This window comes from Hemibagrus wyckioides, linkage group LG27 (assembly GCF_019097595.1).
Source record: "Hemibagrus wyckioides isolate EC202008001 linkage group LG27, SWU_Hwy_1.0, whole genome shotgun sequence".
Lineage (NCBI taxonomy): Eukaryota > Metazoa > Chordata > Actinopteri > Siluriformes > Bagridae > Hemibagrus > Hemibagrus wyckioides.
In genome coordinates, this window is record NC_080736.1 from 10,666,368 (window position 1) to 10,685,080 (window position 18,713).

The 18,713-nt window shown below is 39.1% G+C and overlaps 1 protein-coding gene across 4 annotated transcripts; it reads right to left on the reverse strand.

Annotated features, from left to right (window-relative positions):
* Nucleotides 1-193: 193 nt before the first annotated feature.
* adamtsl5 (ADAMTS like 5) lies at nucleotides 194-18,423 on the reverse strand. Of its 4 annotated transcripts, XM_058381903.1 has the most exons (15): nucleotides 18,318-18,423; nucleotides 17,517-18,056; nucleotides 15,648-15,723; nucleotides 13,612-13,684; nucleotides 10,565-10,707; nucleotides 10,349-10,409; nucleotides 9,311-9,416; nucleotides 9,079-9,206; nucleotides 5,818-5,941; nucleotides 5,009-5,092; nucleotides 3,195-3,358; nucleotides 2,823-3,009; nucleotides 1,410-1,520; nucleotides 1,224-1,295; nucleotides 196-822 (listed from the first exon to the last, which is right to left on the reverse strand). In XM_058381903.1, the coding sequence occupies exons 4-15, from the start codon at nucleotides 13,648-13,650 to the stop codon at nucleotides 494-496; spliced, it is 1,548 nt and encodes a 515-aa protein (XP_058237886.1). In that variant the 5' UTR covers nucleotides 13,651-13,684; nucleotides 15,648-15,723; nucleotides 17,517-18,056; nucleotides 18,318-18,423; the 3' UTR covers nucleotides 196-493. The 4 variants fall into 4 exon arrangements, with proteins under 4 accessions (XP_058237885.1, XP_058237887.1, XP_058237886.1 ...); XM_058381902.1 differs by lacking the exon at nucleotides 15,648-15,723 and having other exon boundaries at nucleotides 194-822; nucleotides 1,410-1,511; XM_058381901.1 differs by lacking the exon at nucleotides 15,648-15,723.
* Between the last annotated feature and the right edge of the window lie 290 nt (nucleotides 18,424-18,713).

Here is an 18,713-nt window from a genome sequence, read left to right on the forward strand (position 1 = left end):
CGGATATGGATATCTTTTTTTTCAATATGATGTCTGATCATTAACTGAAGCGCTTGACCTGTCACATGATTCACTGATTACCTTACACAGGTGTTCCTAATAAAATGGACACTGAGTCAGTGAGTTTGTGCTTCATATATATATATATATATATATATATATATATATATATATATATATATATATATATATATATATTATATAACTTTCATAACAATACAAAAAAAATATGTTCTTCTTTGGTATATGCATTTTTAAAGGTAGGTTATAAAATCCACCTAAAGTGCTTCATTTAGTGAATAGCTTTGGTATAACTCTATAACTCAGAAACTCGTGGGCTCCTTTTCTTCCCAAGCGTTCCAGTAAGATCCACAGATACTTTTTAAAGTCAGCGGCAGGTAGTTTTTCTTGTCATTTGTATTTTTTTGGAAGCAAGATTAAATATAATAAGTGCACAATGAACTGAGCCAAACAGGGTCCAAGCCCACATCCTCTACACTCTGTGGCGAGTTCTCAGTCCCCTGTTACTGCAAAGATTCTCCAGGGGGCGCAGTAGGCTGTCCTCACGTGGGCGATAGAGCTGAGCGTAGCTGTCCTCTTCCAGCAGAATACGATCGAGTGTCTGCTCATGGTTGACGTGACGCCTGACCATTAACACATACTGATAGCCGTCCTCCAGCGCAGGACAGTCGCACCGGTTGGGGGCCCACAGATATTCCCGGCGTTCCAGATGGAAGCGGTTGCGGTATGTGTGGATTATTTGAACGTCGTACCGTGTCTCCTCACCAAGATAGACCTTCCCCAAGATCTTGGCTCTGAAGACTGACAAAGCAAAAAAATAAATTAATTAATGAATAAAAAAAGATTTTATTAAAGATGCATGGATAAACAATAAATCGTTTGCTGTCCAGAGACTGTTCATTTCACAGACAATTATTATTTTTTAAGCATTGTTCCATGCTCTTGGTTCAACAGAAAACCTTTAACAGAATATTAGGAATACAAAAATATTCACTTAACATTGCAAAAAATGGACTTCTTTACAATAATAATATCAAATGTTATTAACTCATACTCATATTTTATTATAAAATATTTAATATCAATATTTCATTTTGCTGTTTTGTCAGTTCAATCCAATTTTAAAATAATACTGAAATATATACATCTAATTTTGCAATCTTGCCACTTAAAAACCGCTTCCTATACTGTTTTTAGCTCACCATAATCCTTCTGGCAGTACTGCCTCTGCCGTTCACCTCGCCCCTTCACCCTCCTGCATTTTCCGCAGTAACCTGTAAGAAAATCAGAGCATGTTTCCAATTCAAACTGAATCTGTGACAATGTGATGAGTCAGAATAGACTGAGGTAGACAGACTGTTCAGCAGCGATGATTAACATGTGCTGACCTGTGCTGTGCGTTCGGGGCAGGTAGTTACTCTTCTCATCTCGTTCCAGACGAGGCAGAGGCTGCTGCTGGAAGGGAGGTCTCACGTGAGGTCTTCGTCCACCTGCAGGACCTGGCATAGACCAGTCTCTTAAATTCTGTTTTCCATCAATCAAGCAAACAGACTAATGTTTACTTATTTTTCACAGCACACCTCATTATATAGGCATCTAGATTTCCTCTCTTGCATTGTCTAATGCAAATTAGATTAATAAATTTCTCCGTAAATCTTCCTGAGGCATGAACACCAGACGACCTCAGCTTCGCATTACATCACATAATGCATTTGATGCTCGAGGAGAAGGGAGCGGCTTGCATGCATTCCACCGTCCCGGCAGGCATGTATGTACAGATATATGCTTTAGGAAGACACTGAAAACCATTTCCATGCCCGTTTAGAAAGGAATGTACCTTTTATGTATGAGAATCATTCTGTACACAGCTCATCAATCATCTAACCTGAGAGAAAATGCAGCATTTGGATTCATGTTAACTTCATACAACTTAATGTGGGGGGGTGGGGGGGGCAGAGGTAAAGGAGCATCTAGTCACCAGACATACTAATGAATTATCACAACAGCATGGGGCAGCTTACACATGTCTATCAGTCCAGCGGAAATAACCAATTGCATGGTGTGACGGCGCACTAACGAGTTTAATCACTAAATTTTGTATAGGACACACTTGCTTTTAATGCTCATTCATGCAATTAGCCAATCAGTGTAGCAGCAGCAGCACAATAAATAAAATCATTCAAAATATCCAGTTCACAAACATTAGAATTGGGAAAAAGTGAGATCTCAGTGGTTGCTGGTGCCATATGGACTGGTTTGACTATTTCAGATTTCTAGAGTTCATACAAAATGGTGCAAAAAAATAAAAATAAAAAATAGTATCTGCTTTGCAAACTGAAATGCTTGTCCAAGATGACAGGAAGGTTGAGTTGACTGAAATAAACGCTGAAACTGAAAAGCATTTCAGAACACACGACATATATATATACGAACACAGGCTCCAACAAACAGAAGACCACATCTAGTTCCACTCCAAAAACAGGCTGATAGCTGAGGCTACAGTGGGCACAGACTCAGTGATATGGGGTCAGAATGAGGTGGAGAGGCTTTATTTAATGTGGGCAATTAATCCTCTTGTGCCCCCCATGTTGCCCTACCCCTGCACTTAAGCAAATCAACTACAGCATACTAAAGCCTAAATGCGTCTTCTGCAATCCAACAGCTTCCTGTTTAATGCATTATAAAATGCAAACTCATCCTTTTCCAGGTCTGTCACTGACCTCAACCTGATTATTATGTTCAAGAGCCTGGGCTTTTTCTTTATCAGTGAAACATGTTTAATAACAGTAACTGGTTTTCACCCCATGAAGGCTGTGTGGTGGCAGGAGGCCTCGTTGTGGTGGTGGTGGTAGGTGGCAGATCCCAGGGCAGGAAGTTTGATGTGTGATGATGCCGGTAAGGATTCTGCCTTCCATGATGCAGGGCGTAGAGCTCAGGGGGCAGCCAGTACTCATACTCTATCCCAGAGTTCTTATCAGTGGACAGAACCTGCAAGCACAAAACAGGATTCAGTCAGCAGGATCTGTCAGATATTTGAGCTGCAGAATTGAAGGGAGTTAATATTACAATAGAATTTCATTCTTTCTTTCTTTTATTTCTGTGTGAAGCGGTCACCAAATATGAACATCTATTTCTTAATAGCACTAATAGTATCGATGGGTAGAATCACTCACCATGATGTGCAAGTCCTCCTGTGTTGGCCCGGGCACCTCAAAGCTTTCCCATGTATCAGCAGAGCGGCGGTACAACAGTTTGGTCCCAGCCACGTTATACTCTCCTGGAACACTGATCTTCCAGTTCCCATTAATCACAAACTGGGAACGTCCATTCTGAAGAGCTGGTTCATTCAAAATAAACCATTTTTACACAAATATATTTGTAACCAAAAACATATGGGGGGAAAAAAAAAACATGGATTCTTTTTAATATATTGGACTGAATATTCTAATCAGTCCTTCTAGGATTTTGCATTCTTTTTGTAATTGTTTGTACCTAAAGATGCTTGATTGTGCTGCAGTATTTTCCAAAATTTGTGATTTTTTTTTTTTTTACAGAACTCTAACTGAATATGCAAGCACAGGATTCTTCAGTGAAGACACCCATGTCATTTTTTTTTTTTATGATAGCTGTACTCATGGTAGACGTAGATAAATCGAAGACAGTCACAAGATACGTCTTGATCCAAATCTCATAAAACATCAGTGGTCATTTTAAAAATCTCCTCTGAATATCATGTAGTTTGCTTGATTTTGCATTCACTTCTGCAGTCTCAAAACCACATAATTCTGGAGGGACGGTTTGTGATGTTTAGGGCCAGGAAGCAAAAACCTATGATTGATTTCTGAGTTAATGTTGGTCTTAATCTCCTGCAATAGATTAAACAGTTCCTGCCCTCTCTCATTTTTTTGTATCCATTTGAGATATTTTGAGATGATTTTAACTGGTTCGAGTTCCCCAAATATGATAAAATAAATCATTCAAAACACAAATGAGTAAAATAAAGCTTATACCAGGTGCACTAAACATACACCGATCAGGCATAACATTATGAACACTGAGAGGTGCCGTGAATAACACTGATTATCTCTTCATCATGGCACCTATTAGTGGGTGGGATATATTAGGCAGCAAGTGAACATTTTGTCCTCAAAGTTGATGTGTTAGAAGCAGGAAAAATGGGCAAGTGTAAGGATTTGAGCGAGTTTGACAAGGACCAAATTGTGATGGCTAGACCACTGGATCAGAGCATCTCCAAAACTGCAGCTCTTGTGGGGTGTTCCCGGTCTGCAGTGGTCAGTATCTATCAAAATTGGTCCAAGGAAGGAACAGTGGTGAACCGGCGACAGGGTCATGGGCGGACAAGGCTCATTGATGCACGTGGGGAGTGAAGGCTGGCCCGTGTGATCCGATCCAACAGACGAGCTACTGTTGCTGAAGAAGTTAATGCTGGTTCTGATAGAAAGGTGTCAGAATACACAGTGCATGACGGGTCAGGGCTGTTTTGGCAGCAAAAGGGGGACCAACACAATATTAGGCAGGTGGTCATATTGTTATGCCTGGTGTATGAGTGAAAGCAAAAAGCTCGGAGCAAAAGTAATCAGTGTACATAAAACAAAAACGCAAACTAGGGAGTGAAATAAACAAAAGAGATAAAGGTAGAATAGCAAGGGAAAGTTAAACTGCTAGGCAAAAGCGAACTTAGCAAGTGAAAAGAAATTAACAAACACAAACAAACTAAGTGAAAGCAAACCAGCAAAGGAAATCTGGTGAGCGAAGAACAATAATTTAAAGCAACTGGGTAAAATATAAGCATTTAAATACTTCTCCAAGACTTTAAATCCACACCAAGCATAAAGGGATATTTTGCTTTAATTACTCAACACTTGCTCTTTTTAAGTTATTTTGTAACAACAATTATGTAAGCTACTTTTTTTACAGAAAAACACATTTATCTTGAAGCGAACAGGAAAAATGGCCTTGTTCAAACCTAAATAGTTTTTGCTGTTATCAGTCACTCTGATGTGGGTGGCTCCGGCTGGGATCATGGTGACCTCATTGTATCCAAACGGCCCTGTGGAGAGATAAGGAGGGGGAAAAAGTTATAACACTGCTGGAATATGAGCACCATGCTGAGACCACATTTATCATCAGAGCACACACTCGATGTACACTATCTGTGCGTGTGTGTGTGTTTTTATGGCCCTGACTTCCTGTAGCCATGCTGTACACTTGTTTCGTGGTTTCTGCTTGTGGAATGGAGTGAGAGAATTACGACTCTCTCTTCATCGCTGGCTTGTGACCTCACCATCAAAAGCACCAGACTGCTGGCTACTGAGCTGTTATCCTACTCTTAGAAATCCAGATGAAGAAAAAGGGTATTCGAGGACAAAGCTGGCATTATCTGTGTATTTTCCCTTCTGTAAGTGTCTTCGTTTTCATTATTAGCATGAAGATGTTTTTTTTTTTCCAAGCAGGTGGAACTCAGTTAAAGGGGTCAGTACATTTTTTTGTGTGCGGTTTTTGTGTATCCTTATGTATACAGCATGTGTGTCTTGTAAACATTTAGTTTATCCTACAGGAACAATTTGGATAATAATTCCCTGGAAAACTGCTCAAACTTTTAAACTAGTCTTGATCAAGAGTCAGAACGACGGCTGTTTTCAGTCCAAGTTTTGAACAACGGCCACAATAAATCTATCTTATCTACCACCAGATATTTTCCTAGTACTGTAACCTCGTACTGCACATACACACTGAACTGACGGTTTATATGACTGTCACAGAATCACTACTGACCGATGTCCTGGCCGATACTCCGGTACACACTGCGGTGATGAAGGCAGGTGGTGTTCTGGCCTCCACACACCATACAGGCATCTTCCTGCTGCTGGGAGCCAAAGATCAGGTCACACCCTGGTTTCTACACACACAAACAAACAGAAAAATGATTAGAAACCCAACAGCTGCCCATCCCCACTTATCAGCACACACCACTTTAGCAGCAGGACACAGCACACCCATAAAAATCCCCACAAGATTACCCCACAAAGTATTTTATATGGCACCAGTGTGTTCATATCTGTATACAAATATCTGCTTTTTTCATGAGCGGTTATTTTCCAAATACTTTATATAACGTAGTGTGAAGCAGACTGGGACGTCATGAACAAGTTTTTGATGTTGAATAAAGGTGCAGCAGGTAGCATTTCCACCTCACAGCTCCAGGATCACCAGTCTGATCTTGATCTCAGGTTTCTGTCTATGTGGAATTTCTGTGCATGCTCTCTGACTATCTGCATGGGTTTACTCCGGGTTCTCCGGGTTCCTCCCAAAAGAATGCAGGTAGGGGGACTATTAAATTGCCCCATGAGGTGGGTGTTTTCCTGCTAGGTGACCAAGTGTTCAGGGATTGGCTCCATGGCCAGGAGCTTACAGGTCTTTACACAAGAAGAGTCCAAAGTCTTCTTAGGACTTAAAAACAGACAAAATACACATTGTCTTTAACCTAAAACATTTCTTCACTGTAAAGTGATCCTTGTTTTTTTTGCTCTAAAATAATGCATGTGCTTGCCTCAGTTTCTCTGATGATTACAAAAACTATACAATTACACTGACTCATCAAATCAAGTTTATGTCACTCATGCTACTATGCTGATTTTGTTACAATAAAATGAGATGTTCCAATTTGCTGTAAACATAATTACACCTTACAGCCATTCACATGCAAGTAAAATATGCAGATTAGAAATACAACTGCACTTTTTAAAAACATTAAAATCTGGAGTCTGCTAGACAAGATGCATTGCAACATGAGAAACACTAAATACTAAATCCTGCACTAAAATGAGAAAATATCAAAGCCATGTGGTGTCTCCATAAATATGTTTCTATATTATTATTATTAATTTTTCTAAATCTTAACATGATGAAATGACCTCAAACAATAACATCCATTAATAAGAACAAAACCATCATGGACCTCATTAGGCTGACTGCAGCAAACCGTAAGCATCTGATCGTGCTTAAAGTCCTGAAGTTTGTTTCATGGTCATGCCACAAGAGATGGTCTGCAGCATGACCTCGCTCCCTATTTGAATCAAACGAGGCTGGGAAAAACACCGTGAGTAAGGTTCACAGGATCAGCGAGGGCGAGTCAGGAGGAGGGGTTCAGGAAAATTAGAAGAGGGGGATTAACAAATCCATAGGGAGGTATTTACAACAGACTCTCCCTAGCAACTCCAGTGGGCTATAATTAAACCTCGCTTTCTGTTTCACGCCAACCTTGTCACGCACTCGTGTATAGACTCAGAGAGAACAGAAGAGTCAGAAAGCTGCTCTACATTCCTCATTCCTTTTTCCACACACACCTTTCATCCACTATGATATCAGTCAGTGGATTTAAATAACCCTTCACACTGTCGTCTAGAGCCAGTGATTCGAAACATACTGGGTATACCTTAAGTATATTTCAAGGTGCACTCACATTCTAATCTGGACTCAATCTATCCTGCACCATTAGACCACCTGCTTCTCCTTTATACAATCTGCCTGAGAGCCTTAAAACACTCACACACTTCTCATCTCGCAGCTCATAAATTCCCCTTCACATGTATGTAAAATGTGCCATGTCAAGGATTCTTTAGTACAATGTTGGTTTTATTTTAAAGCAAAACCCTAATTTAAGGTCTGCAGCAAAATCCATGCTGAGACATAAAGTCTTGGCCTCATTCACACAAAAGGAATTTAAAACCTGAGTTGTTGTATAAGTGAGAAAATATGCAAAAGACACAACATTCCAAGTGATGGGGTTCTGGAGAGAAGAAATGTTCTCCACATGGGACACATGGGTTAGCAGAGAGGAAAAATGTAAATAATATTTTTTATATAATATATGATAAGCGCACTTTTTATAATTAACTGTAAAATGTTATCTAAAAAAAATGCAATAAAAGAGAGTATTAAGAGTGATCAGATTCTCTAGTTCTCTTGTCCAGGGTTTGGGGAAGTATAAATGACACAAAAAAATCTGCATAAAATATAAACAATATATATACATTTTTTATACATGTGCTCAGATCAACTTCTGTATCTATTGTTAAATGGTAATATGAGCAGCATCCTGAACACACTCTACCCATTTAGATTATCTTCAGATAACAGAGCTAAAATAATAAATAATAATAATTAAAACTTTGTAAATAAGTCATTTTTTAGTCACTATCAACTTCCCTAACTCTCTTGCTTACACTTCCACCTGCTCTCCCATCTGTCATTAACATCCCTGAGCACAGAGCTGGCTTTTTTTTGCATCTGTTACCATAGAAGTGTGGCAGCTTAGGCAAAATCCTGAATTTTCTGCTTTACAGAGTTCTGAAAACTACAGACTTTCCCGAAATGAAATACTGTTTATTTCTCTTCCACATGATTCTCAACCAGAAATAAAGTTATTGCGTGTAAAAATGTCATACCCAGACATAAAAACAAAGAAAGCTACATTTAAAGATATAATATAGCATCAACATATCGACTGCAAACCAGGAGCATTACACAGTTTCACAGCCTGTGCGTGACTGTAAACTAAACTGTTGAGGTGTCAAATTATACCTACAGGCAGAAGAAAATATATTTTTACACTTTTGGTGTACAACTACATTATACAAATTAAATAAAAACATAAATAAATAAGCACAACTTGGTGTCTGCTTGAGGACTTTGGTATCATGAACACAAACTGAACCCTGCTTTAAATAAAAAAAATGTAGGAGAGAGAGACTGGCAAGAGTAATGGGTTTCTGGTGTTTAAAACCGTTCTCCACATGGGCTAGTCCAGCATTTAAAACTTGAACTTTGACACTCTCATGAGCATGAAACTGTTACAGAGATGAAAAGGGTGCACATGAAAAGCTGAGATTTTCCACATGGCACAAACCTCTGGATAATCCCTGGACTGTGTCTGTCACGAAAACAATCATAAAACAAGCTGTTCATGATTCTCCAGTATCAAAGAAATGAAAGCCAAAGAAGTAGGGACGTATTAAAGTGCAGGTTGCCCCTCACCAGGCATTTTCCGCTCACACATATGGCCCCGGGCTCGGTTGGGCAGGGTGTGCCATCCAGGACTCGCCCAAAATTGTAGTAGAAATTGTGCCCCAGGGCCAAACAGCTGAGCTCACAGGGGTCAGAGCCTGGGACATGAGAACAATCCAAAGTACATTGATGAGGTCACTTTAAGTCTAGGTTGAGGGGAAAATGTACACATCACACACATTTGCATGCACGTCTCACTGACCTCCATGAAACGTAATCCACTGGTAACTGCTCCCAGCAACCAGGGGCTGGTCATCAAAAGCTTTACATTGTAGTTCTCTAAAGTCTAGAGATCCAGGAGGACAGCTCTGATTGAGAAGGACCAGAGGTGTTTAAAAGCAAGGGACAACACACACACACACAGCCTGCCTGCCTGTCCGTACTTGCTTAGAACCAGCTAAGTCCTGCTCTATCAACCGTCTCTCCATCTTTCATACTGAGTCACTAGGCGGACAGACTCCTTAATAAAGGACACACAGTCTGTGATTCATGAGAGCACAGAGGACAAACTTTATAATCTCCAAGCCTATTTCTATACACAGTTGGCATTTTGGGTGATACCACAATCTATTCTCTACACTACTTCTACACTCATCTCTGGATTTGAATTCTTTTAGATGAATTATTTTAATCATTGACTATAACAATCTTGCAAATAGTGCTAAAATAGCTGTGTGACAGTTAGCTCAGGTTTGTCTGCTTTCATAAGCACCTTTAAAAAGGAAATCTATGGCTTGTTGGTTAATATTTTCATTACAAGGTTTTAAATATTTGTGTGGCAGTCTGGTAAAACCCATCAGATGCCATTGTGGCTGAATTCACGGCAAAAACCTTTGAATACGTTTGCTTTCTCCTGCCTGTAACATAAACTTTGCCATCTCCATTTTAAGAAAATGGAAATATATTTTACCAAAATGATGTATATTAATTTCATGATTTTTGTATAGATCAGGTTAAGCAGATAAGGAGCTAGTTTAACAAGCATGGCTGCAAAACTAGCTGCAGGCTATGAATTTTTCATTGTTACATGTCATGTTTTATAAATAAATAGCAGCATTAAAGTCAATAAAAAATCAGCTGCATGCTGATAAACAGTTTATTGCTGTCTTAATGCTTCATATGAAGCAAATTTCTTTTAGACCAGCACACATCTGCTTTGCTGTTTAATAGCTAATACCCTAAATGATAATTCCACAATAACGAAATGCACCAAGTTTTATTAACTAAATATTTTCTGTACCTTAGTGTTGCAGATCTTATACTGCCTGGGATCTCCTAAACATGATGCTCCAACTGGATTCCTGAACAAAAAAGCAGCATAAAACTGTTTCACACTGATTGCTTCTATTACACTTCTCTGATTGCTTCTTCATATTATTAATGAATTTTAAAAACTGCTACTTGAAGATGTGTGTGTTTCTTTTATCATTTTTTAGACAAAACACCACAGCTGTACCTGTAGATACAGGTCCGTCGGCGGATGGAAGCTCCTCCTCCACAAGAGCGAGAGCACTCGGACCAAACTCCCCATGATGCCCATTCGTTGTTAAACAGCTGCCGAGGCACTCGAGATGAACGACCAACACGTTTGCCCCGAGTCTGTCAAAAAGAGACACCAGTGCTGAGCGTAAGACTGGGATGGAACAGCACCTGAAAGACCTGGAAGGTTCAAATACAGTGCAAAATCTGCATACATCTAAAATACATAGAAAGGTCAAAACAAAGCAAAAAACTGGGTGGGAGAGGGGACATACTCTCTCTCCTGTTAGTCACAATGACATCAGCCAATCATGGGTATCTGTGAACTCCTGTATGTAGAAAAGGGCAGATTGACATTTCCTATAAATGTGTTACACTGCCATGTGATACAGCATGAGCAGCAGTTGGCTTTATGTGTCACCGAGGAAGAATGTGTTAGCCTTCATCCTCCTTGGTAGGTAACTGATATATGCAGGCTGGTGGGAGGGAATTGGCCAATACTAATTTATGGAGAAAATTTATTCCACAGTTTATGGGTAATTTTGTAATTGATCGTCAGGATTAACAGACCCACCTCAGCTGAGCAAAGTGCATGAGATGACCTAAAAACATCAAGGCATTAGCAAGACATGAGAGATACCATTTTGCATATTTCATATGCAAGAACTTGTAGTCAATGTGGAACTTAAGTGCACTTAAGTGCACAATTAAGCTCCACAAGTGCATCCTAAATAACCCAGGGTAATGGTGAAGTTGAAGCAGATCTTAACTGTCAAGCTGTAAATTCAGTGCTGAGGGCATATCTTAGCTTGGTATACATTAGGTAGGCATACAAAAACATACCCACAAAACATACATACAGCAAGACAGTTAAACAATTCAGCGATTTTTCTGATGTGTAAGGTTCTGGATATAAAGAGCGGACAATACACAGCCTAAAACACAACCTTGTGGGACACCACATTGCTCTTAAATCGGATTAATCTCAGTTTGTGCTAAAAACAAAACAAAACTATAAATTCTTCCAAGTAATATTTATACCATGCAAGAAATTTCGTTCTAAACCAGTTTTTATGAAGGATCTTTTAGCGTACCAGGAAATTCTGAAATGTAGGCTAATATATGTGTTAAACTATAATGGAACATGGTACAATAGCAAATCTGATATCAGGCAGAAATCATTAATCATTTTCAATTTATTGGCATAGCTCACGGGCCTCTGACGTCTACATACTTCCTTAGCACTAGACAAAGCAAGCCACATTGTCAGCTAGCTATTGTGTCATCCTGTCTTATTAGTTATGTAGTATTGCTATAGCATCTCTCTAGAGAGGCGAATTAATCGTCCTGTTGGATATCATTACAGTGCCGTTCTCAGATCCGTCTCTGGCTTTGATCCGAGACAAACAGGCAGCGAGGGAGCGAGACGAGACAGCAGCTTTCATCAGGTCCCCGGGGCCACCCTGAATCCATCACATGCATATTTGTGTGTGTTAACGTGAGAAGAGCGTGGAAGTCAGGAGTGCACACCCTGCTACGTCCGTCAATCTCACACACAGCAGTTGGTTTCTCACTAAAAATAATACAGATAGCTTCATAAATCTAATATGAAGAATGTTGAGGACTGTGTGGAATGTAGTACAAAGAAGCAAAACTGGCAATGTATCTAAAACTCGGGCACCATCGTAAGTCAGTGGCTTTGACTTTTATGCTTTCACACATGCTCCATAATTTTCCATTAACACTTCACATGCACAAAGTCCATCATTAACCTCATTTCATATCATGAATAAATGTCATGCCAAAGCTGAGTGGAGACTAAAACAAAATCTTTTAATGGATGATTCTCAGATCTAGACTAGATATTAATCAGTGAAGTATAATACACAGATAACAAGTGACTAAAGCCTTCTCTGGAAAAACACGTAATGACATGAAACTGCATAACCATGGCCAGCACAGAGATTTATAACTGCAGCCAGGGACTTCCTATTGTAGAGTGACCTGCGAATGGCCTCATTAAAGTGCCAAAGACTCAAATTAGTGTTGATAACAAACCGCCATGGGGCCAGTGGGCAAGCTGGATTAATGAAATCGACCTTTAACCTTCAGAATGGTTGTTTTCCCCCTGGGACAATGTAGCTGGAGACATCCTGACTTTGGATTGGATCTACTGAGAAGGAATTTGAATGTGACCAAGGTCTGTTAAGAAACTTACTTTATGGCTAGTTTGCATTTATGGGATGTCATCTTCAAGAAAATGATTATTGTGGGCAAAATACATTGTGATTCATAAAAAGAATCATACATGCAGTGACTCATTTTCAGGTTTAGTTGTTAGTTGTTTTATATTATTGATTAGAGAGTAAAACCGCAATAAGCGGAATGTGCATATTAGTGTTTAGTAAGAACAAGTCAAATATGTCTGGTACTTCAAGCTTAAATAGGCCTGAGAGGAGAAAATGTGTGTGGGGGCCAAAGGACAACAAGAGAAGGGCAATAAATTCAACCCTCTTCAGACAGACAGCCCCACACCTGCCACTTAAACGACAGGAAAAGGGAATTTAAGGAAGAGACTCCTCCTGCAAGTTCCTGCTGACAATCAAGCAAAGGATGGCAGAATTTTTACTCTGTAACTGAACCCTGACTCTGACAGCCACAATCAGTGATGAAAGACAGCAGTGATGCCTTGATGAAGTATTACACTACAGTTCTGACAGGGAAACTTGCCAGTCAGAATATACTATTACCGCACGTAGCGCTACACCCACAGTCCTGTCAGCTTAACTATCAAACGTCATCCTAAAACCTGGCTGAGGATTTCTGATGGAACCAGATTTTCATGCTGGACCCAATTATTGTAAATGAGACAAGATCAAGGATGAAGTGTAATTTAGAGTAATCGCGCAGTCTGGGGATAAACCGTGCTGGCATGGAGTCGAGCTGTTGTTCAGTGTAGTACTGCACCATGCGTTCCTACCCAAGGAAGCGTATGATGGAAAAGAGGAACCGGTGTTGTCTTACTTGCTGGGATGACAGGCAATCCGGGGACGTCAACAGCATAACAAGGGTGAGCGCCTGGAACAGAGACAGTTTCCTAGAGACAGACCAAACAAACAGTGTAAGCCTTTTACAACCATTCAGACCTTGATTATGGAGAATTAATAACCAGGCACACTGGACTGAAACCTCTTAATACCGTAATTAAAGTAATCATAAGTGCTCATCATTATACTGCTGAGTTTTATATAGAAAAAGGAATGAGCTCCCAGTAAATGGAGGGGCCTCCTTTAGTACTTTTATTTTCAAAACATTTTTCCATCAGCGATATATACTAACAGTGTGTTCTATTACTAGCCATTTAAAATATGTCGTCTTTATGTTTTTCATTCCTTGTTTTAATTCTCCAGAGCTTGACAATGAGAATAGATGAACAGATACAGTATATCAGGACATACATATGAAGATACACTTCTGTAAATTCTGTCTGATAAGAAAAAGAGTAAGAAAAATGCATGGTTCAGTTTTTGTGGCCGCTTTAATCTCTTGTTGTACTACTTCCTTAAGACAATGGTCTTAGCTTAAGACTATCCTGAGATGTTTTTGACGGAGACAACAAAGCATTTCTGCAAGCCGCTTTGGATAAGAGTGTGTGCTTAATACTGTAGGTATAAATGTGAGGAAAGAAAATCAATATCTCTACACATAAAATGGAAAATAAAACAATAGCTGTGATGGCAGCTCAGTTTGCCATTATACGGTTTAATCTGATAATTCTGTGATTTTATGATATTGAGCCATAATGTTTTCAGCTTCAATACACTTTATTAGGTTTTGAGATTTACAAGCAGATCTACATCATTTAAAAATGAAGCAATATTTTGGTGTAAAACCTCTCTCATATATTCCATGGAATGTAAAAAACACTTTGTTTTAGTAGGACTATAAACCTCAGGCATCCACGGGACACGTGATATCGACATATTCGAAATTCAGTAATTCAACTGAATGTGCTACAATACGATATGATTTTGTAGCCTCTTATAACATCCTATCTGTTATCAACATTTAATTCTCAAATAATAAAGATGGTAATGAAAAAAGGAAGACTTTTTAATATCATTGTCACCTTTTAGCCTATTTACACATTTAAATGTGATTTTTTTTAAACAACATATCTTAATAATTCAGTCACTTTCAATTATATTAGATTGACCGATGTTGCCTCAATCTTATTTCATTGACTACAAAAGCAAAAGACAAATCGAAAAAATCATCGAAACTTCCCAATTGTTGCTAATGATGCACAAGATTTCACTTCACACAGCAATGTGACTAATGTACAAATCATACCAAACATGTGGATTCACAGCATCTGTTAGAGAGCCAAAAAAAAAACCCAAATCATCTAGTGAAAATATGATTAGTAGAGATTTCATTATGGCTACAAGTCAATGCTTCCTGCTTATCATGAGAATTATTTTGGTTAGAAGCACAATAATTATTACAGTTTTCTGATTTCTGGTCAGTTTTACACTTTCTATTTAATCATTCCAAAAAGAAACTGATAGAAGTGATCCAGAATGGCACATTTTTGTGTCATCCCATTGTGCAGTATTCAAGACGCTAGAAGGCAAAAACAATTGATGAGACTCTTCAGCGTCACCAACAATGGCCTTTTGACCCTGGGTCACCGAGACACCATTAATAACAGCAAATGATTCTGTCTGACCTGTCACGACAATGATGTCCCATGAGTGAAGAAGCCAAGGTCAGAAATTCCTGCTAATGCTCTAAAAGAATACGCATTAACTTCTGCTGATTTGCATCTCGTTGCATGAGCATTGCATCTGTTTTCTTCCACTATACATTACACATTGCCTATAAAGTCCAGTCAGTGTGGTTTTGTAAATAATGAATATATGCACACATCTATAAAACTCCACCATCCTCTTCTTGAGCATGAATCCTTCTGAAACCGTGTTTGTGTGATGCTGCCATCATGTAATGTTTATATGCACTTGTGGAAAGGTTTTCTTGGGCAAGCCAGCCTGACTCACTGAATAAGAGCTCCACATGAACTCCTTACACTGCAGGGAAACTCCTGTCCTTCTTCCTGGCAATGTTATGCTCTTACTGAAAAAAAAAAAAGGTTGATTGTATGTCTCAGGAGACTGATCACAGTTAATTCCCTGTGGAAAAGTGTTTATCCTCACATCTTGGGCTTATGATTTTAAACAGGCTGTTTCAGTGAATTTTGGCCGTGTACCAGAACGGGAGCCACCCACGATCTATATCTCCTTCACACACTCCAGTGATCAGACCAATCTGAGTAGCTGCTGTTTATCCATACTTTTAATGTGTGTGTGTGGAGGGGAGGGGGGGGGGATCCAAGATTTCTCAAATTGTTTCTCTAACTTCACAGTTCTTGACATGGGGGCCAGGGACGACCAGGGGTCTGTGAAACATATTCAAGGAGCCTGGATTTATTTTTATTAGAGTTGTGAAAATTACAAGCCAACTTATTCAGAGTGTTTTTTTTAATACTTATAGTTAAAGTTAAACAAAAGGACACTTTAATTAAATGGGTTGATCCATACCTTGGTAAAATCTATAATTTTCGTAGAATTGTGAAATCATTACGTTTAAAGAATAAGCCTATTATTTAAATTTTGGGATTATGTTCATAAAAATTAAGTCTGTTCTGCAGATTTCCATTGATTCCTTTCCCTCACAGTTAATTGGTGGAAGTGCATCAAGCACCCAAAGAAGGTCACAGCATGCTCCGTCCAAGACGAAAGGCACAACACAGCAGCACGCAGAGAGACATCCTGCATATTTGAACTGAATTGCGGTCAAAGGCTTCCTGGGGTCAAGAGGCCCGACGCTAAAAGGGTATGACGAGGTCATAAACCGCAGCCGTTAACATAAGACAGAATGCATTGTCCATGCATGCTGAGAGCAGGTGAATACATGACCTCTGCTCTCGGCCAAACCCGTGGAGCATTTTAGTGAAATCTCTGATCAGTCTAAAACTGTGTGCATTGTCTGTCTAGATTGCCACTTCATAAATATTCATTCGGTTTAAATACATGGCACGACAGAGAGAAGTAACTTGCTACAGTATTTTAGGAATAAGCATCAGCATCCAACATATATGATATAAATCATCTGTAACAGTGGGTCTGGAAATGAAGTTCAGTGACCACCAGTAGTCTGAAAAGTATAGAAAGATTTGTTGCAGTGGTTGAAATCAATAACACACTGTTATTAAAGCTATTATTATATCATTATTATTATATAATTATCATAATTATTTCTGAACTCTTATTATTACTATAGCTCTTAACATTATTAGCTGATTTGACTGGATACTTAAATGAAACAGATTTAATATAAACCTCAGTAACTAGAAAACAAGTACACAATGTCCAGTTGGACTTTGTGAATGTGTCCCGTCAACAGAAACTTAGCTAGAATATCCATGTATGCATGATGATAGTGGATTAGTTCAATAAATATCTCTGTATTGACGGGGTTGGTGGAATTCATTGTAATTTAATTTAGTTCAAGAGCTAAAGGATCTACTTCATGGAGGTTTGATCTCCACAAAATATATATTCCTGAAGTTTGAAAGACAGTCTGTGCAATTTAAGAGCACACTACTATTGTAGTAAGGATGGAAAATATAGACGTGGAAAGAAAGAAAGAAAAAAAAAAAAGATCCATGTACACCTTCTGTGACCTTAACTAGCGGAGTAAATTCAATTCATAAAATTTATGGTACAACAGAAGGCACATGTGCTGGCCTGACAGAGATTAACTTGACACCTGGATTGATGCTCGGCGCTCCACCTCTGTTCACTCATGTACTCAAAGCACTTTTATCAAAGCACAATCAAATGCCAAGCACTTTTCCCTACACTTACCTGCAGTGCTGCTCTGGCATCCTAGCTCTGTGTCAAGTCAATCACAATGTCACTAAACTTCTACACATCTGAATTAGGAATCATCTAAAACAGTCTGGGATCCCTGGGGTGTTTATTCTCAACCAGAAAGTGTTCTTCATTACATCCATAACAGCCCCATGAGAGGTGAAAGACTTTTCTTGCTGTTTGGTTAGGAGCCAGACCGAAAGCCCAACATCTTCTCACATCTGTGGTGCACAGGAATGTGTAAAATCCAGGACAGGGGGCAATGCTGGAAGTGTTTAGAAGGAAATCATCCTTGTTTTTTTGGGATGGGGGTTCCAGATGCTCTTTTTTTCCAGGCAGTACAACTCTAAAATCCACCTTCAACTGACAGCATGCAGGTGATTTATGGAAATCCGATGGCACATTGACTTTTAATGGAGCTCGACCAGGTCCATCACCACCATCAGTGGATGATCTTGAAAGACGGATCTTGTGGAGCTTTAAAGAAGTTGATTCTCTTAAAGCTGCTCATTTGGACTGGCTTTTGGAGATCACCTTGGAAATGAAACGTTAACATCATCAACATCATCATCATCATCATCAACATTACAATTAAAAATCCAGCAACAGAACACATTTATCTAGGCATCGGAATATAAATATAGCTATTACTACACAGATATTTAAGATCATTGAGTAACTGAATAGAACTCCGTATAAGTTCACTAACAAAAAGTTAACCAGAAGTTAATAATACAAATAAAAGCAATAAAAGTTATCACAGTCTTTAGGAACACGCATTCAGTACTAGTTTACCTGCAGCGCGTGACACGCGGTTTGTAGCGCCGCTGCTCCTCACCTGAGACTCCGCTCACTTCCACTCAGCAAGACCCAGGGTTGCCAGATTTCACTTGTTTCACTCCTAGACTGATCCAGTTCACACAGCCTCACGATTCCTCTGTAAAACGTTCAGAGGACATTCAGAGAACGCTCTCAATTATCCTTATGAGCGACACAAGCAATGTAAACAACAGATTAAGTAATTAGTTTTTAGTTAAAGAGAAATAAACACAGTAACCAAAGACAAGCTTGAAAAGAGCATGACATTTTATTTGTTTGTTTGTTTGTTGATCCTATGATTTTAGGAGGTGGGAGGAAACCAGGGAGCCCAGAGGAAACCTACATAGATACAAAGAGAACTTGTATAACTAC